The sequence below is a fragment of the Dasypus novemcinctus genome, chromosome 19 (assembly GCF_030445035.2).
Source record: "Dasypus novemcinctus isolate mDasNov1 chromosome 19, mDasNov1.1.hap2, whole genome shotgun sequence".
NCBI lineage: Eukaryota > Metazoa > Chordata > Mammalia > Cingulata > Dasypodidae > Dasypus > Dasypus novemcinctus.
In genome coordinates this window covers 83909893-83933769 of record NC_080691.1, presented here as the reverse complement: position 1 = coordinate 83933769, position 23877 = coordinate 83909893, and the positions used below count along the sequence as shown (strand labels likewise).

General features: G+C 69.3%; 1 protein-coding gene across 4 annotated transcripts; it reads left to right on the top strand.

Annotated features, from left to right (window-relative positions):
- Nucleotides 1-1111: 1111 nt before the first annotated feature.
- PALM (paralemmin) lies at nucleotides 1112-23859 on the top strand. 4 transcript variants are annotated; one of them, XM_058282237.2, is made up of 9 exons: nucleotides 1124-1289; nucleotides 10338-10389; nucleotides 11005-11085; nucleotides 11174-11304; nucleotides 13945-14101; nucleotides 15661-15682; nucleotides 16696-16755; nucleotides 18731-18859; nucleotides 22086-23859. In XM_058282237.2, the coding sequence occupies exons 1-9, from the start codon at nucleotides 1285-1287 to the stop codon at nucleotides 22592-22594; spliced, it is 1146 nt and encodes a 381-aa protein (XP_058138220.1). In that variant the 5' UTR covers nucleotides 1124-1284; the 3' UTR covers nucleotides 22595-23859. The 4 variants fall into 4 exon arrangements, with proteins under 4 accessions (XP_058138222.1, XP_058138221.1, XP_058138220.1 ...); XM_058282236.2 differs by having other exon boundaries at nucleotides 1125-1289; nucleotides 16693-16755; XM_058282239.2 differs by lacking the exon at nucleotides 18731-18859 and having other exon boundaries at nucleotides 1112-1289.
- The last annotated feature ends 18 nt before the right edge of the window (nucleotides 23860-23877 follow it).

Below are 23877 nucleotides of genomic sequence, written 5' to 3'. Positions count from 1 at the left end.
AAAAGGAACGCACATTCTTTGGAAAAATGCAAATGAAAAAGTAGCGCCTTCCCACTGCTCTGGGTGCAGCTGCCGCAGCCTCCCGCGGCACCTGAGGTCACGGAGCACCCGCTGGGTGGGGCTGTTTCAGGGGGAGAAGCCCCCTCCAGGGGCCGGGGCCCGCATCTCCCTGGTGGATGGACGGGGCAGCCCCTCCCCTGGTCCCTTCTCGGTGGCTGCCACGACGACACGCGCGGCGAGCAGGGCACAGCTGGACTCGGGCACGCGGCCAGCCCTGCACCCGCCCCCAACGGGACCCCCGCCCGGCCCGGCCCCCCTCTGCGGCCAGCCCACCCGGCGTCTCCCGGCCGCACCACAAAGACCCCGGCTGGCCTCCGCCGGCGGCGGCTCATGCTTCTGGGGGCGCAGGTGGAGACGGGGCCCTGGGTGCCCGCCGCACCCACGTCCACTCAGCAGCAGGCCCTGCGGCCCCCGCTCAGTGCGCCCGGCGTCCACCTGCCTCCCGCCCACCCCCGCCCGTCCAGCGCCCCGCGTGGCTCTCCTAGCCCGTGTCCCGCCCGGCGGCCCGAGGGGCCCTTGCGAATGTGAACTGTGCTGGCCGCTGCCCTGCGCTGAACTGGCTGTGGCTCCCCAGTGCCCTCAGGACAAGGCCTGAGCTCGCCGCGTCTCCACCCCTCGCTCGGGCCACGTCCCCGGGGCTGGTCAGCCCTTCCTGCCGGGGTCACAGGGGGCACCAGCAGGCCCGGCCCAGTGGCGATTATGCCCTCAAGCATGCCAAGCCCCTTCCCACCCGCGCGGCTCTCCACTCCCCCCCACTTCTCCCAGGCAGGCCTCCGGGGTGCTCCCGGGTGCCGGGGCCTCCGCGGGCCTCGCCCCCGCCCACCGGTGCGCAGCCTGCGGGGCTGCCCGGCCTGGACCGGGGCTGGGGGTCCGCGGGCCTCGAGAACCCGCCTGACCCCCGCACGCACCCTGGGCGCGGGGCGGGGCCGGGGGCGCTGCGGGGCGGGCGGCGGCCGGCAGGAGGCGCAGCGCGGGCTCCCGGCGCGGGGAGGCGGGAGGGGCGCGGGGCGGGGAGGGGCGCGAGAGGGAGACGCGGCGGCGGCGACGCGCGCCGAGCCCACCCCCCGCCCGCCGCCGCCCGGACAATAAACAGCCGCGCGCGGGGCGATGCCCGAGCCGGTGCCGCCGCCCCCGCGCCGCGCAGCCCGGGCCGCCAGGCCGTAGCCCGCCGGGGCCCGCGCCCGCCCCCGCGCCGCACCGCGACCCACCGGACCCGGCGGGGCCATGGAGTGAGTAGCCGCGCGCGGGGGCCGGGGCCGGGGCGGGGCCCCCGTTCCCGCCCCGCTCCGGGGGCGTCGCGGCTGCCGCGGGGCTCGGGAGGCGGCCGGGGGCGGACCCCGCGCGGCTGCGGAGGGGACCGCGCTGGGCCGCGCCTGCCCCCGGCCTCCCGGAGCCCGCACCCGCGGCCGATGCGCGGAGGGGCCCCGGCGGGCGCGGCTGCCGAGCGGGAGGCCCGTGTCCCCGCCCGCGCCCCTGGGCCACCTGTGGGCTCCCGAGCGGGCACCCCGGGAGGTCGCGCGACCCCTCCCCGGGCTGCCGGGCCGGCCCGGAGCTAGCCCACCCCTCCCCCGCCGCAGCCCGAGCGGGCGCCCCGGCTCCCCGGAGGCGTGCGGGCCGCTCCTCCCTCCGCCTTCCCCGAGGGCCTCCGGGGGCGCCCCCAGCCCCCCCTCAGGCCGAGCTGCGGCCGCCAGATGTGGTCTCGAGTTAGGGCCGCGTGGGGGGGGGAGGGGGCTTCCGGGCCCGGGGACCTGGCGTTCACCCACGGCGAGTTTGGGTGAAGGGGCCTGGAGAGAGCCCCAAGTGGTGCGGCTCCAGGGGCTGCCGGCCCCTCTCGCGTCCTCGCCCCCCACCGCCTCAGGTGGTCTGTGGGCGCAGGTGGGCGCGTGCGCGGCAGCTGCCGGGTATTGCACACAGCGGGCATCCCATCAGTGTGCAGGGCCGCTTCAGGCAAGGGTCCTCTCTTCCCCCCACGAGGCTGCCCCCCTCGCTCCCACAGGTGGGTGCCAGGAGGTCACGGGGTGCGGGAGTGAGGGGCAGGCCCGCCGCACCCCCCTCCCACCGGGTGTTTTCCAAACCAGCAACTTTCCTCCAGGGATCCGCCGGTGACCGCCCCGCCCTCGCAGGCCGCAGGGGTGGCCTCTGCTTTTCAAAACCCAGACAAAGCACCCCCCCCCCACCCGGGAGGGCAGCCAGGGGCTCAGGGGAGCGGGGCCCCCACTTGCCTGCCCCACCTCCCCCCGCTTGTTTACCTGCTCCGCAGCCGAACGGGAGAGGGCTGGGAGGGGTGTGGCCGCGGGGAGGGGGCTGCCCCTGAGAAAGACCCCTCTGCAGCAGAGAATGAGGGGACATCCCGACTGAACCCCACTTCCCTTTCCCCACTACTCTCCTCACTGGGGAAACTGAGGCCCTAGAACGTGTGACCCCAGGGTCGCCGGCCCTTGCAGGGCCCTGACGCACTTCCTGGGCCACTGCCCTGATGGGCGCTGGGTGGGGGGCCAGGTGGGGCACCGCCTGGCCCCCCCATTGCTGGCTGGATTCCGGCTACAGACATGGGGTGGGGACATGGCATTGACCGGCCCGGGATGGCCAGAAAAGAAGGTTCTTCCCCAGTTCCGGTGGCCCATGGCCCCGGTGGTTCTGCCGCCGATGCCGGCCGCTCGCCCCCCGCCTTTTGCCACGAGGATCCAGCAAGCTTCCGGCGTGGCGACAGACGTGGCTGGACCGTAGTCGCTCAGATCACCTGCTTCTGTGTCCATGGATTAATTTTTGCAGTCAGAGACACAGAGGACAGCTATGGTCTTCGGTGGTGCTGGAAGTTTCTTTTAAAAATGAATTTAAGAAGAAAAAGGATTTAACAAAAAACCGCTTAACTGTCCTCGGTGCGGTGCGAATGCGTCAGGTCGGGCATGTTTTAGAGCGGGTGGGACTTGTCAGACCACAGCCCCCGAGGGGGACCAGGATCAACCAGGATCAGCCCGGGCCTTTCACCAGCGCCCTTGGGCCTGGAAAATATCAAAGTGAGCGTCTCAATTGGGCGCCAAGTGTGTCCTGAAAGCCTCCTTGGCACTCGCTAATCTGCCTTTCTAAAGAGCTGCAGAGCCAGGACAGTTAAAAGGCAACAGTATCTGGCGCTAATTGAACTGAATAGGAGCCGGTAATTGCATTGTATCTGTTTTTTAATGTTTTCACTCTGGTGTTTGTGACAGGGGGCTGCCGGATTCTCAGTCTTGGTAACAATGTAACGTTTCCTTTTAAAATTCGGGGACTCGCTGAAGCAGCGAGTGGGCTGGAGGGAAGAGATGGGGAGATGGGGGCGGCTGGGGCTGCGCAGGCCAGGGGCAGGGAGTTTGCTAACGGGCTGTAATTTACGCGCGCCTGCTCTTCTGATATCTTTATCCCTGGTGTGTGCTGGATCTTCCCAGCAATCTTATGACTGGGGAAACCGAGGCACAGAGCTGCTCAGTGACACTTTGGATGGTTGTGGAAGGGCGCTGAGATTTGCTCCGGGGCATTCTGAGCTCTCACCCTCTTAGCTGCCAGCATATGGGGGGGGGGGGCTCGGACCTCCCAGTGCTCCACGGCTGAGGGCTGGGGCCTCTTAAGTATCTGGGCAATGGCTTTTGAGCCTGGCTTATCAACTGGGCTACACAGAAGGTGGCCTCGGCAGTGGTCGCCGTGCCTCCCCAGCCCCCACCGAGCCCCCTCCCTGGAGAGAAGGCGTGGGTAAGTGCCACCTGCTGCGGATGCGGTGCCCCAGCTCCATGGCACAGCCCCAGTTGCACGGGCCGCAGACTTTGAAGCTAAGAAGTGTGTTGATGTTCTTTCAAACATCACCTTTTTTGAGTTTGGGTCCTGGTTCCTTCCATCCTAGGAAGTACAGATCTTTTTCAATCCAGGAGAACCATGGTCTGTTCTTTGTCACATGCTCTGTGCTGACCTTTTAGGGCCAGAGGAGACCACAGTGGAAGGGAGCATCTTTCTTTGGCAGTAGGGAAGGTTTTCTGGACTGTTCCATCATGGACCTTTACTGAGAAGAGCACTTAAGGGTTTATGCCAGCAGGCAGATGGGCACACCTGATGGAGACATGGTTGTAAACAAAGGCCCAGAGGCAGGAACACATTTTGGGAAGGGTGGGCTGGTGAGGCTGGATCCTGCAGAGCCTGGAGGGCCAGGCTGGGGAGCCCTGGGGAGTCAGGATGACATCTGACAGGGGAGGGGTGCAGATCCCAGAAGAGGGGCTGGCAGCTGAGATGGGAGGAGTCAGGGCTCGGCCTGTCTGGGAGCCAGGGGGCAGCTGGAGCTGCAGGGGCAGACCCAGAGCGTGGGTGGCTGTAGACTGCCCTAAGAGCCATGTGGTGGTCAGAGCTGCCCACGGGGATGGGACAGCCAGGCCGAGGAGAGATGTCCCAGGGCTTGGGCAAGCCTGGGGTGGGAGGGCCCCCTGCAGACATGCCCTTGTCCCCCCTGTCCCGCACGGAGGGCTGAGCAGAGTCCTGGAGTCAGGCTGGAGCCAGATGGGGCTGGAACAGGAGCAGGGGCCTGTCCCAGCGAGGCTCAGGGCAGGTGGGGTGGGAGTCACCGCGTGGGCCAGGAGCGGCCGTGGACCCGGGGCCAGGCTGGGAGCCCTGGGGGGAGCGTGGCAGCAATTCAGCGCCCGGAAGGCTGGGCGGGGGTCTCTGGGAGTGGGAAGAAGGCGCCCTCGGTGGTTTGTGTTCAAATCCTTCTGACCACAGAGAAGTCTCGATGTGGGGCTGGGGCCATGGTACCCCTCAGTGCCCTCGGGGAGGGGACCGGACCTGGCCCCGCCCCGCCCCGCGAGGGCTGGCGCCCCTGTAATGAGTGATCCCATGTTCTACGAATGCCAGCCAGCGTTAGCGGGCCTGGGTCACGGGCCCTACAACGCACCCTTCTAAAGTGTACGATTCAGTGGCTTTCACTGTATTCCCAGAGCTGTGTGACCAGCACCACTAGTTCCAGAACATTCCCGTCGCTCCAAAAAGAAACCCCGCCCTGGTCAGCAGGCCCCCCCCGGCAGGCCCCCCCCGCTCTGTCCCGGGATTTGCCCGTCCTGGCTAGAGGTGGACCGCCAAGGCCTGCCCGCGCCCTGGGGCCTGGCTCTCCCTGAGCCCCGCGCGGTCCCCGTTGCTGCGCGTGGCGCCGCCTCGCTCCCGTGTCCGGCTGAGTGAAGGCCCCTGTTCCGTTACTGTGTCCCCCCCTCGCTGGCACATTTGGGTTGGGTTATGTGTTTACTTGCGGCCACCTCCGAGGTGGTCGGGGCCCGTTTGCTCTCCCTCCAATGTGCAGAGCCACGTTCTGTTTTAGAGAAACGTAAGTTGTTAGCGGAGTTTATTTTCAAGGAAAAAAATGAGGACTTGTCACAGGACGGGGGCTTGGGGGGGCAGGAGGAGGACAGGGGAAGGGCCGGGTTTTGGGGAGCCCTGGGAGCAACAAGGGCCTTCTGGGGACAGAAAGAGGCTAACCGACTTGTCCAGACAGCAGTTATTGAGCACCTGCTGTGTGCCAGGCACAGGGAAGCAGCCGGAACAAGATCTCTCAGTTGTCCTTGTGTGGAGATAACAGACCTGTCACATATGAGAAAACTAGTATAATACATGCAAGAAAACTCTCACATCTGAGAAAACTATCACATCTGAGAAAACTATTGTAATACATATGAGGGAATTAATATAATACTTACAAGGAAACTACTACATACAAGAAAACTATTATATACAAAAAACTATTATATGAGAAAACTATTACATACAAGAAAACTATTACATACGAGAAAACTATTATAATACATCTGAGACAATTAGTATAACATATACAAGGAAACTATTACATATGAGAGAACTATTACATACAAAAGCCTATTTCATATGAGAAAACTGTTACATATGAGGAAACTATTATCCATATGAGAAAATTAGTATAATACTCAACAAGGAAACTATTACACACGAGAAAACTTACATACGAGGAAACTACTTAGGAGAAAACTATTACATACAAAAACCTATTACGTGTGAGAAACCTACTGCCTTGGAGAGGGGGGTCACACACAGCGGCGGGTGGGCGGGGCCGGGTGGGCCAGGGGCGACCTGAAGGCGGGGTGACCCCTGAGGGCAGGCCACAGCTGGTGAGGTAAGACGGGCAGGGTCCCCAGGCAGGGGGACCCCAGGGCAGAGGCCCTGGAGTGTTTGCCGGGCAGCCTGGCTGGGGTGGCGCGGGCGAGGGGAGCAGGAGGGCACCGGGGCTGGTCTCTACCGCTGGATGTGCCTTGAGACCCTCCCAGGTCAGAGCCGCCTCTGCCCCTGGGGTCCCCAGTCTCGCCCCGTTGCCCCTTTCTGCTTCCAGGGCCCAGGGCGGGGCCCAGCTCCTCCCTCAAGTTAATAGGCAGTTAGTTTGCTCCCCTGGATCTGTGGTCCGCTCTGACCTCAGTCTCCTCCACAGCGTGGGGGTGAGGCCCAAAGACCTCTCTGCCTGGAACATTCCAGAATTCCGAAAGGCCCCCTGTCTGTGCAGTTCTCCAGTGATATCGGTGGCCCCGGGGCCGGGCCCATGTTCCCGCCTGACAGTGTAGGAGACCCAGGAAGGCTTCCCGGAAGGGACGGCTGCGCTCCAGCGCCTCTGAGGGTGGAGGAGGAGAAATGGGAAGGGAGGGGGAGGGGCGAGGGCGGAGGGGTTCTAGGGCACCCACCCCACAGGCTGAGGTTCTGCGGGGGTGACGGGGAGCCCTGGGGGGGGTTGGGGGGACCCCCGGGTGCGGGTGGAGGCAGGTGCACCCCGCTTCCCTCCGGGAGTTGGGAACCCGCCGGGTGGACTCGGGCCGCCCCGTGGAGGGAGGGGCCGCGTGGACTCCCGCCCCTCCCCCCGCGCGACCGGCCTGCCCCCCAGGCAAGGTCACCGTCAGCTGTTTCCTTTCAATGAGCCCAGGAATGTTCTGGGCGCCGGACCCTCGTTCCGGGCGCGGCCCCAGGCCGGGCGGGCCCCGCCCCCTCCCCGCCGCGCGCGTCCTGCCCGCGGGGTGACCTTGGGTGGGTTGCGTAACTTCTCTGGACCTCGGAAGACTCGAGCGCCCGCCCAGCGGGGCCGCCGGCTCGGGGCGCCTGAGCTCATCGCTGGGGCCGAGATTATCTCCCGCGCTCGCAGCGCCGCCCACGTCGCGCCTCGGCCCAGAGTTTTGCTCCAAGCGCGTAAAAATAATCGGGTTCGGGCCGAAGGCGGGCGCCGGCGGAGGGCGCGGGGCGGAGGGCGCGCTCGCCACCGCCGCTTTGCCCCTGTGCGCAGACCCCCGGGGCGGCGACGCGAGGGGCGCGGCCCGGGGCGCACCCCCTTTTCCCGGGACTGTTGCTGATCTCTGCGCCCCCAAAAGCCTCCCGGAGACCCCGCTACCCTCGGGGAGACCCTGTTCCCAGCGGCCCCGGGCGCGGACTGCAGCTCAGCCAGTCAGCAGCCGTGCCTCAGTTTCCCCACGGGTGACGGGGTGATAAGCCCGCGCGCAGCCCGCCCTCGCCGTCGGCCTGGGCTTGCGCCCCCCTGACGCGGGCCTGCTCTTGTTTCGCCGCCCCTTTGTTAGCTTCGGGGCCGCCTTTCCTTCTGTTTTTGGGGTGTCTGACGCTGAGCATTCTTAGCTCGTTCGGCTACCTCGGGGCAGGGGCGTGTCCAGACGCGGAGCTCGCCCGGGGCCGGCGCCCCAGCGGCGAGGGGCCGGGGTCCCCCTCCTGCAGGCGGCCCCTGAGGCCCGGGCCGGGAAGCCCCTCAGCCCCTCGGCACCCGGCCGGGGGCGGGAGATGCGCCCGCCGTCCCCGCCCGCGCGCGCCGGGCCTCAGCGTTGCCATGGGGACGGCGCGGTTACCAGGGAGACCGCCTCCCGCGGGCCCCGCCATCCATCACCCACGGCCGCGGCGCCCGGGGGCGGGGCGGCTCTGGCGCCCCCAAGCCTGGGGAGGGGCTGTGGGGGGGGCACGCAGCCTGCCCCCCTCCCTCGGTGACAGGGACGCAAGCGGGAGGGGTGGAACCTCTGTCCCCGGACGCGGTGGAGACCCCCCGCCGCTCCCCGGTGCCGCCTGACCTTCTGCTGCCCTGGCCGCGGCGGGGACAGGCGGTGGCAGGACACTGGGTGCCTTGTTGTCGCCGCCGGGCAGGCCCCCTGGCCAGCCGTCCCTTGTCGCGCTGCACGGCCAGTCGCCCGCGGGGGGGGGGGGGGGGTTGCTGCTGGGCACGGGGTCCTGGTGCTGGGTCCCCCAGCACACCTCCCTCCCCAGGTGGAGCCCTGGAGGCCACCTCAGAACTGGACAAAGCAATCTCGTGGCCCAGGAGCCGGGTGGGAGTGGGCTCGAACTTCAGCTCTGCCGCTTGCTGCTGGGTGACTTTGGGCCAGCGGCGTGCCTCTCTGGGCCCTGCTTGCCGGCCCTGGGGGAAAAGCCCCCGGCAGAGGGGAGGGGTGGGGCAGAGTCCCTGCAAGGGCTGGGCAGCAGGGGGCCCCGGTGGGGCGCAGTGGGAGGGGCGGGTGGACCGCAGGCCCCGGGGCTTCTGAGAGGTGTCTCTCCAACCGTGGGGCGGAGAGAGGACGCCGAGCCCGGGAGGTGGCCGGGGCTGGCGGCAGCCGGGGGGGGGGGGGGGGGCCGGGAACGTGCTGGACGTGAGGGGCTCGGGGATGGCCTAAACGTGGAGAACAGGGGACGGCGGCCTGCCGGTCACACAGCGGGCAGGCCCGGAGCTCCGTCTATCCGACCTGGCCCTCCGGGAAGCGCTTCTGAGCCAGACTGCTGGATCGAGCCTTTCCTGAACCCCGCCCAGTGACTCGCAGCCTCCCCAAGGAGAGGGGGAGCACAGAGGTGCGGCCGGTGCTGCCGGGCCCCTGGGCGGCACGGAGAGGGGCAGGTGCTGCCCGCCAGGAAGGGAGTTGCCGGGTGGGGTCACCTGGCCGGGTCGTGGGAGCGGGGTGACTTCACGGGTCTCAGCAGAGCCAGGAAACCGGACCCGAGTGGAGCGGGCGGGGTCTTGACTCAGCCTGGCCCGGAGCAGCTGCTCCGCCCAGTGGCTCTGGGCCAGTGTCCGGCCTCCCCCGGCCTCTGTTTCCCCTGCTCTCCAGCAGAGGGGACAGAAGCGGAGAGCTGTGCGCCGGAGGGGTCTGTGCAGTTGGGGAAACTGAGGCCCAGGGTGGGCGGGGCTCTCGGGAAGCCACGGAGCTGCTCCGGCGCAGGGTGCTGGGATGATGGCGGAACCGCGCGACAGGCTGAAATTTCAGTCTCTGGAGATAAGGGGCTGGGGCGGGGGGGGGGGGCTAGAATTGGGGGGGCCTGGCTGCCCCTGTCCCCACATACTGTCCAGAGAGGCCCAGGGATTCCGGAGGCCCCCAGGACAGGGCTGGCCCCTGCCCCCCCAGCAGCCCCCCAGGGGTCCCAGGTCCACCCTCTCGGGGGCTGCCTGTGTCCCTAAGCGCCTACTGTGTGCAGCTTCCCGGGACTTGGAGCTGAAGGCGGCAGCGCGGGGGGCGGGGAAGGGGCCGCGGCCGCCAGCTCCGTCCCGAGCTCAATGCAGGGTAGAAGCTCTGCCCCAGAAGGCCCCGTGACCTCGGTGTGCAAGCCCCTGCCTACTAGTGCAGCACGGGTATCTATTGGGCACCAACTGCATACCAGCCCTGGAGCCTGGAGCTACAATCACCCTGGTGGGCCCTCAAGCAACACCGTCTGGCTGAGAGAAGGAGCCTGGGCTTGAATCTGGCTTTGCTTTTTGCTGTGTGTCTTTGGAAGGCTCCCAGCCTTCTCTGGGCCATGAGGCTCCCAGCCCTGAGTCCCATGGCGGCAGCCGAGAGAGGAGGGCCACGGGGTTGGCTGTGCAAGCCCAAGGGTTGGGAGCCGGGCTGGTGGGTCCTTCGGTCCTCAGGGTGCCCTCTGGCCTTCGCTGCCTGGTGAACTGCTATGCAACCTTTGTAGCTCGTGGCTTGGCCTCAATGTCCCTTCCCCCACAAAGTCCACCCTGTGGCTCCAGGCCGAGCCTCACCCCCTCCTCCCAAATCCCTCAGTCCTGTCCCTCCCTTGGCCCTGCCCTGAGTGGGTAGCAGGGCGGGTTGTGGAGTGAATTAGCGAAGCAGTAAGGCTCAGGTGGAGAGGGGGAAGGTCCTGCTTCGCAGAAGAGGAAACTGAGGCTTGGAGCGGCGCCGTGGCTTACCCACGGTCGCCCAGTCGGGAGGAGACAGCCGGGCCCTGAACCGGCCAGGCTGGGAGCAGGGGGACCCAGGCCCAGGCGTGACCGCTTCCCTCCCCAGGGTCCTGGCGACGGAGCCGGCGTTCCAGCAGGAGCGGCTGCAGGCCATCGCGGTGAGTCCCCTCCGGCCCCGGGGCAGCGGGGAGGGCTTGGGGTCGCGCTCTGGGGAGGGGCCCACGGGCGGGCGTGGCTGGTCTGAGTCGTCCGGGAAGCTCGAGAGCCACGGTGGAGAAAGGCCCAAAGGGACATCACGGGGCTCGGAAAATGGCCCGGGGCCCATAGCGTCATGTCGAGGTCCAGCGCGCGGCCGCCCGCGCAGGTTCCGTCCCGTTTGTAAGGAACGCGCGTGGAAGTCCGTTCAAGGGGCAGCTGCTCCGGGGCTTCGGCAAACGGACGGACGGACGGGTGGCTGGACGGACAGACCGAGCTGGCTTGCAGGGCGGCCGGGACAGGCAGCCGAGCGCTGGCGCAGGGCGCGGGGGGCGCGTGGGAATGCTCCGGACGGGTTTTGTCTTGTGTTTGCGACTCCCCTGAGAGCTGGAGATTATCTCAAAGCAAAAAGGTGAAGGGGCAGTAAGCCCCTGCGGAGACCGGCCTGGCCGGGGGCGCGCGGACGGGGACCCAGAGCCCTGACCCGGGGGACCCAGAGCGTGACCCGGGAGGCGCTCTCAGGGCGGGGCTGCCTGGGCCGGGCTGGGGTCCGCGCGCGCTGACACCCGTCCCCGCAGGAGAGGCGCAGGCGGCAAGCGGAGGTGGAGGGCAGGCGGCGGCAGCTGGAGGACGACCGGCGGCAGCTGCAGCACCTGAAGGTACCGCGGGCCCCGCGGGGGTGGGGTGGGGTGGGGGGCGCCCCGGGGCGGGCGGGGGCCCGAGTGACCCCGCGCCCGCCCCGCCCAGTCCAAGGCGCTGCGGGAGCGCTGGCTGCTGGAGGGGACGCCGTCGGCGGCCGCCGAGGGGGACGAGGGCCTGAGGCAGCAGATGCAGGAGGACGAGCGCAGGGCGCGGCAGCTGCAGGCGTCCATCGCCAGGTGCGTGCGGCGGGCGCGGGGCCGGGCCGGGGCCACAGGGCCGGGGCGGGGGGCGGGGCCGCGGGAGAGGGCGGGGCCGGGGGCGTGGCCACAGGGCCGGGGAGGAGCCGGGGGCGGGGCCACAGGGGCAGGGAGGGCCCGGGGCATGGCCGGGGCGTGCCCGCGGGGGCGGGGCGGGGCCGGGGCCGGGGCCGCGGGGAGAGGGAGGAGCCGGGGGCGTGGCCACAGGGCCGGGGAGGAGCCGGGGGCGGGGCCACAGGGGCAGGGAGGGCCCGGGGCCTGGCCGGGGCGTGCCCGCGGGGGCGGGGTGGAGCCGGGGGCGGGGCCGCGGGGAGAGGGCGGGGCCGGGGGCATGGCCACATGGCCGGGGAGGAGCCGGGGGCGGGGCCACAGGGGCAGGGAGGGCCCGGGGCCTGGCCGGGGCGTGCCCGCGGGGGCGGGGTGGAGCCGGGGGCGGGGCCGCGGGGAGAGGGCGGGGCCGGGGGCATGGCCACATGGCCGGGGAGGAGCCGGGGGCGGGGCCACAGGGGCAGGGAGGGCCCGGGGCCTGGCCGGGGCGTGCCCGCGGGGGCGGGGTGGAGCCGGGGGCGGGGCCACATGGCCGGGGAGGAGCCGGGGGCGGGGCCACAGGGGCAGGGAGGGCCCGGGGGCATGGCCGGGGCGTGCCCGCGGGTGGGCGTGGCTGGGGCGTGGCCTTGGGGTGGGGGAGGAGCCCGGGGCGTGGCCTCAGGGGCGGGGAGGAGCCCGGGGCCGTGGCCACAGGGGCAGGGAGGGCCCTGGGCGAGGCCGGGGTGTGCCCGCGGGGGCGGGGATGAGCCGGGGGCGTGGCCTCGGGTGGGGGAGGAGCCCGGGGCGTGGCCTCAGGGGCGGGGAGGAGCCCGGGGCCGTGGCCACAGGGGCAGGGAGGGCCCGGGGCGTGGCCGGGGTGTGCCCGCGGGGGCGGGGCGGAGCCAGGGGCGTGGCCGCGGGGAGAGGGAGGTGCCGGGGGCATGGCCACAGGGCCGGGGAGGAGCCGGGGGCGGGGCCACAGGGGCAGGGAGGGTCGGGGGCATGGCCGTGGCGTGCCCGCGGGTGGGCGTGGCCTTGGGGCGGGGGAGGAGCCCGGGGCGTGGCCTCAGGGGCAGGGAGGGCCCGGGGGCATGGCCGGGCTGTGCCCGCGGGGTGGGCGTGGCCGGGGGGTGACCGCTGGGGAGGGGAGGGCCCGGGGGTGGGGCGCCCGCCTCCTGGGGGCCCCTGGCTCCAGCCCCGGGCTCAGTGCGGCAGGAAGCCGCCCTGCCCCCTCCCGGCTGGACAAAAGGCCCGGGTTTCCGCAGGGGGCCAGGCCAGAGGGAAGTGACCACATCCCTCGCTGGCTCCGGAAGGCCTGCGCGGCCGGGGAAGGGGCCCGCGCGGGGCGGGCGCCGGGCTGGGCGGCCTCGCCACCCTGCGTCCTGCCCCGAGCCCAGGTGGCGTGGCCGCGGCTGCGCGGGGAGCAGGGGTGGGGATGTGCGCCCGGGTTCCTGCCGGGGCTTGGGGTCCTGGGGCGAGCCGATCCCACTGCCTCCCTGGGCCTCGGTTTCCCCATCAGTGAAACGGAGTCAGCAGCCCCCCGCACCTTAATTTCGACCGATATTAAGCACCGACTGGGTGCCTGGCCCTGGAGCGGCCAGCAGGGGCGCCGGGACACGGGCAGGTGGGCTGGTCGGACCCTCGGTGGCCCTCGGGAGTGCTGCCAGCGCCCCGGGGCCTCCCCGGGTGCTCCCGCAGGCTGGCTCCTGCCTGCCCTGTGCCCCGGCCGAGCCGCCTCCTGCAGAAAGCCCTCCTGGCTGGCGCTGGCCTCGAGCCATGGGCTGTAGAGCCCGGCGCCCCGGCTCCACGTCCTGCCTGCCCTCCGGCCCCTCCGGGAAGGTGGCCGACTCAGCCGTCCTCCGTCTGGGCCCGTGGCGGGCGCCGAGCTGCCTCCGGCGCCCCCAGCTCTTGCCAAAGCCCCAAGGCAGGCGGCCACGTGGCCGGGATTCCACATCCCCGTTTCGTTTCTGCAGCTTGACTGGTGTCTCTGTGTTCGATACTGGGGAAGTGACGTGGGTTTTTCCACTCTCCCTGGACAGATAAAGTTTCCTGTAGAAATAAATTCATTTAAGAGGGAAAAAATGGAAGTCAGCCTCACGCAAACTGTGACGCCAGCGGCACGGGTGGTAAAGGGAGATGGTGGCGAGGCCAGTCCTGGGTTCGAATTCAGGTACTGGTGCTGCTAGGCCCTGGAATGCACTGCTCTGTGCCTCGGTTTCCCCAGCTGTAAAGGGTGTGATGAGAAAACCTCACAAGTTTAAGTCTCCTCAGGCTACCGTGAAAAATGACCACAGACGCGGCGGCTGAGAGAAGGGAGAGGAAGGTGCTCGCCGACAGCCCACGTTGCGGGGTCGGCAGGGCCGCGCTCTGAACGCGCCGAGGGCCCTTCCCGGGCTCTTCCGGCCCTGGCGTTCGTCGGCTTGCGCGGCACCCCGCGGTCGGCCTGCGCCGTCCCACGCCCCCGCGCCTGCATTTGCTCGGCACAGCCCCTTTCCGAGCAAGGCCGCGTCCAGGCGGCCCCGCGCCCGGGCCGTTAGCGGAAACCGAGGTAAGCGCGCCGCCATGCTCAGCACGTCCGGTCCCCGCCCGCAGGCTGGAGAAGGAGATTGAGGTGCTGGAGGACGGCGACGCAGTCCCGGCCCCCGCCAAGGAGAACGCGGCGGCCCCAAGTCCGGCCCGGACCCCGGCCCCCACCCCGAGCCCGGCCAAAGAGGAGCAGAAGGCAGAGGTGGTGGCGAACGCGCAGCAGGTGACGCGGCGGCTGGGGGGGTCCCCCTTGCCCTCCTCCCGCCCCCGCCGGCCACGCAGGGAGGCCACCCCTCCTCCGGCAGTGTGGTGGCGTGGAACCAGCAGGTGCCCAGCCTCTGCGCAGCTGCGCGGTTGGGGCACGTCTCTCTGCCTCGCTGGGCCTCGGTTTCTGCGTCTGTGGTACGGGGTGGGGGGCCACAGCAGCACCCCCCGTCGGGGACGCCACGAGGGTTAAATGAGCAGACCGACGACGCGTGCCCTGCAGGGGCCTTTGGAGGAACAGTGTCTGTTTATTATCGTCATGCTGGTTGTCATCTTTCGTTGAGCACTTACTGCATGCTTGGCTCTGCACTGAGCGCCTCCAGGTGCCATCGTGTAACCCTCATGGCAGCCCCGTCAGGGGGAAACAATCTCCATTTGATGGAAGATGAAGCCGAGTCCCAGAGAGATTGAGAACTGGCTCAGGGCGCAGCCGAGGCAGGAGGTTGTGGCCCGGGTCCTCAGAGCTGGACCCAGTGCTCGTCACCGCGGGACACGAGCCCAAACCAGGGGTCCCGGCGCCCTTGTCCTTATGGGACACGAACCCAAACCAGGGGTCCCGGTGCCCTCGTCATCTCGGGACGAGAGCCCGATTTGGGTCCCTGCCACACCCCTTCACTGCCCCCCCCTCGCCCGCCCCACCCCGATGAGCTCTGTCTGGGGAGCTGGTGCCCCACAGGGGGCGGGGCAGTTGGGGCCCTGGCCAGAGTCGGGCTGGCTCCCCAGATACTGGCCCTCCCTGCCTGCCAGCCTCGGCTCTGGGGGAGCCGGGGGGCTGCAGACCTGAGCCCCGACCCCACCAAGCTCACGTCGGGTGGGGGTTGGCCATGCCAGGGAGCCCGGAGTGCTGGGGCATGTGAGCCACTGGAGGGCCGGGCAGGCTTCCCGGAGGAGGTGGGTTTTGGAGGGTGAGTAGGAGTTATCCAGACACAGACGGAGATGAGAGGGGCTGACCGAGTGGGCTCTGTTGGTGGGAGACCCAGCAGCTCTTGTGACTCCCAAGTGCCTGGCAGAGGCGGCTGCTCTGGGGAGCGGCAGGCGTCTGAGGACACGAGCTAGTGACGTGCCCAGGGAGAGGGGCCCCTTTAGGGTGGGCGGCCGAGAGCTTCTACCCAGAGGAAACAGCAGGTGCGAAGGTCCTGGGGAAGCTGAAGAGGCCAGGAGGCTGGGGCCGGAGCAGGAGCGGAGGGGCTGTCAGGAAGGGTTTGGGTTTTTTTCTCAGAGCACTAGGCAGCCATGGGGCCTCTGGAGAGGGCAGGGGCGTTATCTGGCTGTGTGGGAAAGGCTCTGCCACTGGCAGGTGTGGGGGCCGGGAGGCCAGGCAGGTGGCAGCACCTGGGCGGGGGGGCGGGGAGGCGGCTGGGCTGGGGATGGTGGAGCCACCCCCGGGTGTCTGCCCTGGACTCCGGAGGACACGAGGGCGGGCAGGTGCATTTGGGGGGCCCCTTGCTCCCCCACAGGGGTCCTGGCCGGCGGGAGGGAGCAGGGGCGCAGCCCTGACCTCTCCCTTCTTTCTTGCAGACCCCGGTGGGCACGCGCCCAGGTACGGCTCCGGAGACCCGCGCGGTGGGCGGGGCCTGGCGCGGTGGGCGGGGCCCGGGCGCCCTCTGGTGGCCGCGGCGGGGGTTGCGGGGTCGGGCGTGGCCGGAGCCGAGTTGCTCGTCGGCGACGACGGGACGCTGCTCAGTACCGTATTCCTGCGACTGTTTGAGCCCCCGGTGCTGAGTGGCTTTTTATCATCGTTTCACTGAATTTTCATAAGGTCCCTGGGGAGGCTGCACCTCCTGGCACAAATGTGGAAACTGAGGCCGGGAGCCTTGTGGGGCTGGGGTCCACAGGGTCAGGCAGGGGAGGTCCTGGGGGGTGGGTGGAGGGCTTGGGCTGGGGGCGGGGGACTGTGTAAAGGTTGGGCCCCCCGACCAGGAAACAAGAAAACAATGCCAGGACTTGACCTCTGACCCCTGTCGTGCACAGAAAAATAAGTCGGCCCCAGGTAGCCTCCGCGCATGTTTGGGAATATGTCACGGATGAGGACGTATTTAAGTATACTTTAGATGTCAGCGCGGTCTTTTCCGTGTAGTGCTGTTATTAAATCGTAAGAACACAAGTTGCCCTTTAAGGTACATACTAAACATGTTTGCTGATGTATTTGAATTGTAACGTGCACTTAAATCACGGAGGGAGGGAGCCCGCCGGCGGGGACTGGAGGTGACGCCTGAAGCGTCCCCAGCCTTATTCGTCACCAGTTAATTATTCATAAGAGCGTTTTCTCGCCTTACTTGTGGAATTAAAAATTAATAACTGAAAAAAATCTGTGCAGCCCTCTCAGGGACTCTGTGCACAGCGTCAGGGCTGAGATGAGAAATGGGCTGTGGGGCGGGGGAGCTTTGGGGGGGATTTCATGTGTGTCTTTGGGGACCCAGATGCATGGGGGGGCCTGGGAGCTCTGGTGCATGTGGGGAGCCCAGGCACCTGGGCGCTCTGGGCTGGGGGGGCATCTGGGGGGGCACGTGCTCTCCCCTGACCCCCGTCTCTCCCCCCGCCTCCCGCCAGCAGAGAAGCGCGTCTCTAACAGCCCGGCGAGGACGGCGGTCGGCTCCCCCAGGATGAAGACAGGTGGGTGGGCGCTGGGCAGCCCGTGTCCAGGACCGGGTAGGGTGGGGGCTGGAGGGGGCCGCGGTGCTGCTTCAGGTCCGAGCGGGCCGTGGCGTCTGCTTTGGCACCCGCGCTTCCCTGGGAAGCCGCCTTGCAGCTGCCACCCAGCTCGCCGCGTGCCCCGGGGCACCCGCTAGCCCGCTCACCCGCGCACCCGCTCACCCGCGCACCCGCTCACGCTCTCCCGCACACCTGCTCGCCGCCTTCCTCCTCTGCCACCCACTGGGAATGAGCTCGCTGTCCGCAGAGGCAACCAAGCTGTGGCCGGGGTCGTCCGGGGTTGGAGGCCGGGCTGCTGCCTTCCTGCTGGCCCTTGCCCGTCCCGAGGCTGGGGTCCCGTGCCTCCCCTCCACTTTCCGGCTGGGCCCGGGTCTGCCTGAAGGTGGGTGGGGGTGGACAACTGGGCGCTGGCCCGGACGAGCTAGAGGAGAGCAGGGGACAAGCCCCGTGGCTGCTGCGCTGCTGCAGGGGGCAGGCGAAGGCCGGCCTGGGGGGCCGTGCGGGCGGGACATGGGGGGCGGGGCTCCTGCGGGCGGGCAGGTGTGGCCCCGGTGGCCCCGGAGGCAGGGAGGCAGCGCAGGGGGGCTCCCAGGGACCTGGCTGCCCTGCAGGAGGCCTCGTGCAGTGCGCAGCCTGCGCGGCTGAGCGGCGGCCCTGGACGCGGGCGTCGGGGTGGCCCGCTCGACCGCGGGGCTGGGGCGAAAGCACATTGGTCATCACTCAGCGTCACCCGGCGCATGCTGTGGGTGGGGCCGGGGGTTCAGCGGAGGCCACACTGAGGAGGGGGAGGCAGCCCCGGGCAGGGGGCCTGTGCAGAGGGCCTGAGGCTGGGCCTGCCTGGGTGCAGGGGGCAGCCAGGAGGGGCCAGGGGCCACGGGACGGGCAGGAGGGGCCGGGGGCCACGGGACGGGCAGGAGGGGCTGGGGGTCATGGGGCAAGCAGGAGGGGCCGGGGGTCACAGATGGGCAGGGTGGGTCGGGGGTCACGGGACGGGCAGGAGGGGCCGGGGGCCACGGGCAGAGCAGGAGGGGCTGGGGGTCACGGGGCAAGCAGGAGGGGCCGGGGGTCACAGATGGGCAGGGGGGGCCGGGGGCCACGGGATGGGCAGGAGTTGGGGCTGGGGGCCACGGGACAGGCAGGAGGGGCGGGGGCGTAGGAGCCATGGAGGGCCGTGGGCAGAGGGGGCCTCACTCCAGGGCTCGTCGTCTGGGTGCCGCGGGGGTTGGGAGGTGAAGGTGGGGGGGCGGGCCAGGTAGAGGTGAAGGCGGGGGGGCCAGGCCAGGCGGGGGCAAAGGCGGGGGGGCCAGGCCGGGGGGGGTGTCAAGGACGGGGGGGGCAGCCAGGCGGAGCCCTACTTGCAGGTGGACGGGGCGAGGGGGCGCTGGGGGGCCGGGGCTGCTCCTGAGGAGGGGGCCGCGGGAGGGGTGGGGCGGGTGGAGAGCAGGGTCCTGGCGTGGGACCCTGGAGGGGGCGTGGGGAGGCGGGGGGCGCGGGCGAGTTGGGGGGCCGTGGGGTGTCACTGCCGCAAGCCTGGGCGGGCGCCGAGGCTGGCCCGGGGGGCTGGGGTGCGCGTGGGGCCGCGGCGGCCGGGGCAGGACGAGGGAGAAGGACGCGCGGCCGAGGGGCCCGGCACCCCCGCAGCTGCCCGGCCTCGCGTGGGGACGGGGACGCCGCAGCTTAAGGAACGGGCTTTTCTGGGGTCCAGGCGGCTCCCAGCCAAGGTCGGCGCCTCTCCCCGGCCCCTCTCCCTGCGCAGGGGCGAGGGGCGTTGGGCGGGCACGCCTGCAGGGGACACGCCGGCCCGGGTTCCTCGGGGGCCCCCGCCCCCCGCCCCCCGCGCCTGCACGGCTCTGCACGCGGGCTGCCTCCCGGGCTTGGCTGTGCGCAGCGGGGGCGCGAGCGGCGGGCGCGGCGTGACCTGTGCCTCTCGTGCCAGCCATGTACGCGGTGGAGATCACGGTGGAGAAGGACAAGGCCACCGGGCAGAGCAGGGTGCTGTCCAGCGCCACCGTGCTCCCCCAGGAGGCGCCCCCGGGCGTCAAGGTCTACGAGGACGAGACCAAAGGTAGGCGCCGCCCTCCCCGGTGCGCCCGGCCCAGCCCAGACCTCAGGTCCCAGGTCTGCGGTGCTGCCGGGGCAGGCGCGTCGTCACCAGGTGGGGGCAGGTGTGCTGCCAGGGCAGGTGCGTCGTCACCAGGTGGGGGTCGTGTCCAGCCTCGTTCTAGACTCGCTGGGGAGGCTGCATAGTTCGAGACCCCCCCCACGATCTGACGCAGACCCCGGCTGGGTCCATGTCTTCCCCCGGCGCCTCCTCCGGGGCGCGCAGCCCCCCCTTCACTCACCCCGGGACCCGGCCTTGCAGCCTGACGGGGCGCGGGGCACCAGGCCAGGCCCTGGGGTCCGAGCCCGTGTGGGACTCGGCTCTTGTCCTCAGGGAGCCCCCCTGCCAGTGGCCCCAGCCCTTCACTCGAGAGCTCGCTGGTAGTTTGTTCTTACAATTGCCGCCGTAAATAAAGTACAGGGGGCTGCGGGAGGGCCTGGCGGGGTGGGGCCGGGGGCCGGGGGGCTTCTCGGTGACGTTGGAGCCGAGGCCTGAGAGGTCACCGGCACGGCCTGGGGGGAGCGGGCGCCTGCAGTCACCTCGACACATGCAAAGGCCCTGGGGTGGGAGAGAGTTGGCTGGGTTAGCAGAGCCGAGGGGAGCCCGTGGGCCGCGCCCCGGGTGGAGGGGGGGCTCGGGGCTGGTCGCGCGAGGGGGGTGGGGGGCAGTCGGGGGGTGGGGGGGTGTTGGTGAGGGGGGCCGGGCCGGGCTCCGACCCGGGCTCAAGGGTGCCCCCTGGCGGCCGGAAGGAGAACAGGCCGTGTGGGGCTGGGAGCCTAGCTGAGCCCCGGGGCCTTTTATTTTATTTTTAAGAAAAAAACTCTCCTACCCTAAAACTCACCCTTTTAAAGAGCAGTTCGACCCTCGCGTCTTGTGCCGCCATCAGCGCCCTGACCCCAGAGCGCTCTCAGCACCCCGTTAGCACCCCCGCAGCCCCCGGCCGCTTGCAGCCCTGCGACCGCCTGCTCAGGCGTTTCCCGTGAGGGGGTCACAGGCGGCGGGGCCTGGGAGACCAGCACGGTTTTCAGGTCACCCTTCCACCGCGGGCGTGGACCGTCGCCCCAACGCCCTCCACCAACGTTGCGCAGTGCCCGCCTCTTGGGCCACGGTGACGCGTGCTGCCGTGGGCGCCGCGCCCCGTGTGGACGTGCTGTCGTGGACGCCGCGCCCCGTGTGGACGCGTGCCAGTGTGTGCGCCGTGCCCCGTGTGGACGCGTGCCAGTGTGTGCGCCGCGCCCCGTGTGGACGCGCTGCCGTGGGCGCCGCGCCCCGTGTGGACGCGCTGCCGTGGGCTCTGCACCCCATGGGGACGCGTGCCGGTGTGTGCGCCGCGCCCCATGGGGACGCGCCGCCGTGGGCGCCGCGCCCCGTGTGGACGCGTGCCAGTGTGTGCGCCGCACCCCGTGTGGACACGTGCCAGTGTGTGCGCCGCGCCCCGTGTGGACGCGCTGCCGTGGGCGCCGCGCCCCGTGTGGACGCGCTCTCCTCCCCCGGGTGTGTAGCGTATCGTCCGCTCTTTCGTCCCGGCCGTCCTGGCGGCCGCGCTGGCGGGTCTTGGTTATGGTGGTGCCCAGAGCCCCCGCCCTTAGGGGTCTCCCCGTCCCTGCGCTGCCCGGGACGCTGGCAGGGGGCCCTGCCCTGGCCCTGCTCCGCGGCCGCTGGGGGCGCGGATCTGCACCCCGGCTCCGCTCTGACCCGCTGCCGGCCCTTGGCAGGGGCCCAGGGGCCGCGTCCAGCCAGGGGCGGGCAGGCGCCGCCGCGTACGGGAGTCAGAGCCTCGCCGCGGCCCCTCCGCCCACCCCCCTCCCCTGGCCGAGTCCTGGTCACCCTGCCCTGGGGACCCAGGACCCGCCAGACTGGACTCTGGTTGCTTAGCAACGGGAAGGTGATCCGTTGCCATGGCAGCCAAGGGCTCGGATTCCGGTCGGGGCAGTGGCCGGCGGAAAGCCCCGGCTGGCTCCACCGCTCACCCACCCCGGGCGCCTCGTGGCCGACAGCGAGGCTCACGCACCCCTCCCCGGGGGGTTCGAAACTGACAGTGAAACATACTTTCCTCCTGGCGGGAAGCCAGGCCCGGAGCGTAACCCTTGGCCGGCAAGGAGGCGAGCCCTGGGGCCGCCCGCTCGTCCTCCCTCCGCCCCAAGGGCCCCGGCAGCTGTGTTTGCAGAGTTGGCGGCGTAGCAGTCTGGGGCTGGGGTCAGACGGGGGGTGGGGAGCCCTCGCCGGGAGCTGAAACCTGGGCCCTCGGGGACGGCAAAGCCACCCAGAGAAGGGCGGGTCCGAGGGACACGGCCAAGGAAAGCGGAGCGGTTTGGAAATAGCATTTCACAAGATCGTGCCTGTGTCTCTAAAACTCTCCCCAGCCTTTTTAAATGTGGGTAGAATATTTTCAGAAAGTGACCGTGCCCTCAGCTGCAAAAGGAGGCTGTGAGCGCTGCTAAAAATTTCCTTTCCCCACAGTAAAAAGGCCTTCCTAAATCCATCTTGGGTCAAAGAGGCAATAAAAATGGAAATTACAAACTACTTACATTTGAAAGAGAATCACACAATCTAATTTGCGAGACATAGCCAAAGAAGAACCCAGAGGAAAATGCGTAGCCTTCCGTTCACTTATTAGAGAGCAAAAAATATTGGGTAAAATGAATTAAACTAAAACTCAAGATCAAATAAATCCAAGGAAGGGAAGAAATCTGCATCCTTGAATCTTCTATCCCCTCGCTCCCCAGGATTGGTTGTCTTCCCTCAGTAAGGGAAAGGGGCATAGACTGGGAGAAAGGGCCCCTGGCCACCTGTTTAACTTGGGGCCAATTGCTTCCTCACTCTCTGAACGTCCATTTTTCACCATCTTTCAAATGCGAAAGAAAATAACCTAGTCTGCAGGCTGATGGCATGAGAGCCAGCCCTCCTTGGGATGTGGAAATGTAAGACAGTAAGAACACACCTCATTTATTTCCAGTCTTCCTTGATTTCTCATCAATGCCTTTGCACCTATGAATTTCCCCCGTGGACGCCTTTGGCTGCATCCCAGAGGGTAAAAGGTAGCTTTAATTGCCAGTCAGTTCTGAACGTGTCTTTTAGCGTGACTTCCTCCTGAACTCTGGGGGGACCCACCCCCTGGAGTCTGTCCGCGGCCTCGTCCGGCCTCACCCCTGCCCGGCACAGCTCACTCTCTCTCTCTCCCTGTTTGCAGTGGTCCACGCCGTGGACGGCGCCCTGGAGAACGGGGTGCACCAGCTGAGCTCCTCCGAGGTGGACGAGCTCATCCACAAGGCCGACGAGGTCACGCTGAGTGAGGCGGGGGCGGCGGCCCGGGCGGCGGAGGCCCTGGGGGCGGCGGAGGAGGCCGCGCGGACCACACCGCCGCGGCGGGAGATCCCCGGGGTGCAGGCCAAGCCGGGCGAGGCCCCGCCGGGCCCGGAGGCCTCCGTCACAATGACCTTCATGGGCTACCGCGACGTGGAGGACGAGGCAGAGACCAAGAAGGTGCTGGGGCTGCAGGACAGCATCACGGCCGAGCTGGTGGTCATCGAGGATGCGGCCGAGGCCAAGGAGCCGGCACCGCCCAACGGCAGCGCCGCCGAGCCCCCCGCTGCCCCGGGCTCCAGCGAGGAGGCGCGGGCGGGACCCCAGCCCGCCCCCAGTGACCCCCAGGACCTGGACGTCAAGAAGCAGCGCTGCAAGTGCTGCTCGGTCATGTGAGCCCACCAGCCCCCGGCCCCGCCCTCGCGCCGCCCGCCACGACTGCCCCGCCTCCACCCGCAGCTCGGCCCCCTCCTCCTGGTTGTTCTCGAGGTAGAAAGAGAGGGACAGGCACCCCGCCCCCCGCCCCGACACTCATCCTGACCCGCTGAGCCAGGCGCCCCGGGCGCACCCGCCTTCCGGGGCCGCCCGTCCCCCGGGCCTTCCCGCCACCTCCGCCGAGCCGAGAGGCGCCGTGCTGGGCAGGGGGGCCCAGAGACCCTGGAAGCGGGGGCCCCGCGGGGTTCGCTGGCAGCTCGTTCTTGGGGGGGGGAGTCGGGTGAGGCCATGCCCTTTTGGGGAGCCTCGGCTGGAGACCTGGCTCGCGGTCCCCGGGCGCCCCGGACGGATGTGCCCCCATCTTGAGCCCGGCCGTGGGCGACAGAGCCCGGCGGGCGAGCCTGGAGGACTGGCCAGGGGTCTGCGAGCTGCCCTGCAGGAGCCACTTTTAGCCCTGAGCTCCCGCCCCCACTGGGCCCTCTTCCTCCTGGTGCTAATTTGGAGACCCCGGGGGGCCACTCCCCTGGCCTCTTCTCCAGCCTGTTGGGCCAGGGTCCTGGGTCTCCCATGTGACCCACACCCGAGAGGCCAGGCCCTGTCCGATGGGGGGCATTGCGGGGCAGCGGGGTGTGGGGCGCACAGCCTGAGGGAGGGAGGGCTCCCTGGGTTGGAGCAGGAGGCCCCCATTTGGCGCCAGCCTGGGGCGAACATGTCCCCCCCTCTCTTGGAAGGGGCGAGGGGCTCCCCTGGGGGCAGCCCACACGCAGATGTGCATGCGTCTCAGAAGTTGCAGCCACAGTCGCTCCCAGAGGCGCATTCGTGCACATTCTCTCCTGCGTTGGCCCCGGCACCCAGGCCCCATCTTGGCCCCTTTCCTGGGTGCATCCAGCCTGGCGCCCAGTGCCCAGTGTCCAGGTCACCTCTTGGTCCAGGTGCCCTCCCCCGCCGCCAGCCTCAGCAGGGTGGGTCCAGGGGTCCCCTCTCACCAGAGCTGGGCTCCAGTCTCAGCTCCGCCCCTCGGGGGCTGGAAGGAGAGGCTCTCTCGTTGGGGTAACCCCAGGCAGTGGCTGCGGACCCCTCCTCTCCCTCGAGCCCGCCCCGAGTCCCTCGAGCCGTGAGCCTCCGCTGAAGTGCCCTTGCCACCCCCTTTCTGCTTTTGATGTGTGACGAGGCCCCGATGATCTTGATTTTCCCAGAGAAGCAAATAAACAGTGTGAGAAGCCCGAGCTCTGCGTTCTTGGGTT

Excerpts from the sequence above, each read along its gene's own strand:
- PALM (XM_058282236.2), top strand. Across the intron at positions 14,102-15,660 it reads TGGTGGCGAACGCGCAGCAG|ACCCCGGTGGGCACGCGCCC; the intron begins GTGACGCGGCGG and ends TCTTTCTTGCAG. Across the intron at positions 18,860-22,085 it reads CTACGAGGACGAGACCAAAG|TGGTCCACGCCGTGGACGGC; the intron begins GTAGGCGCCGCC and ends CCCTGTTTGCAG.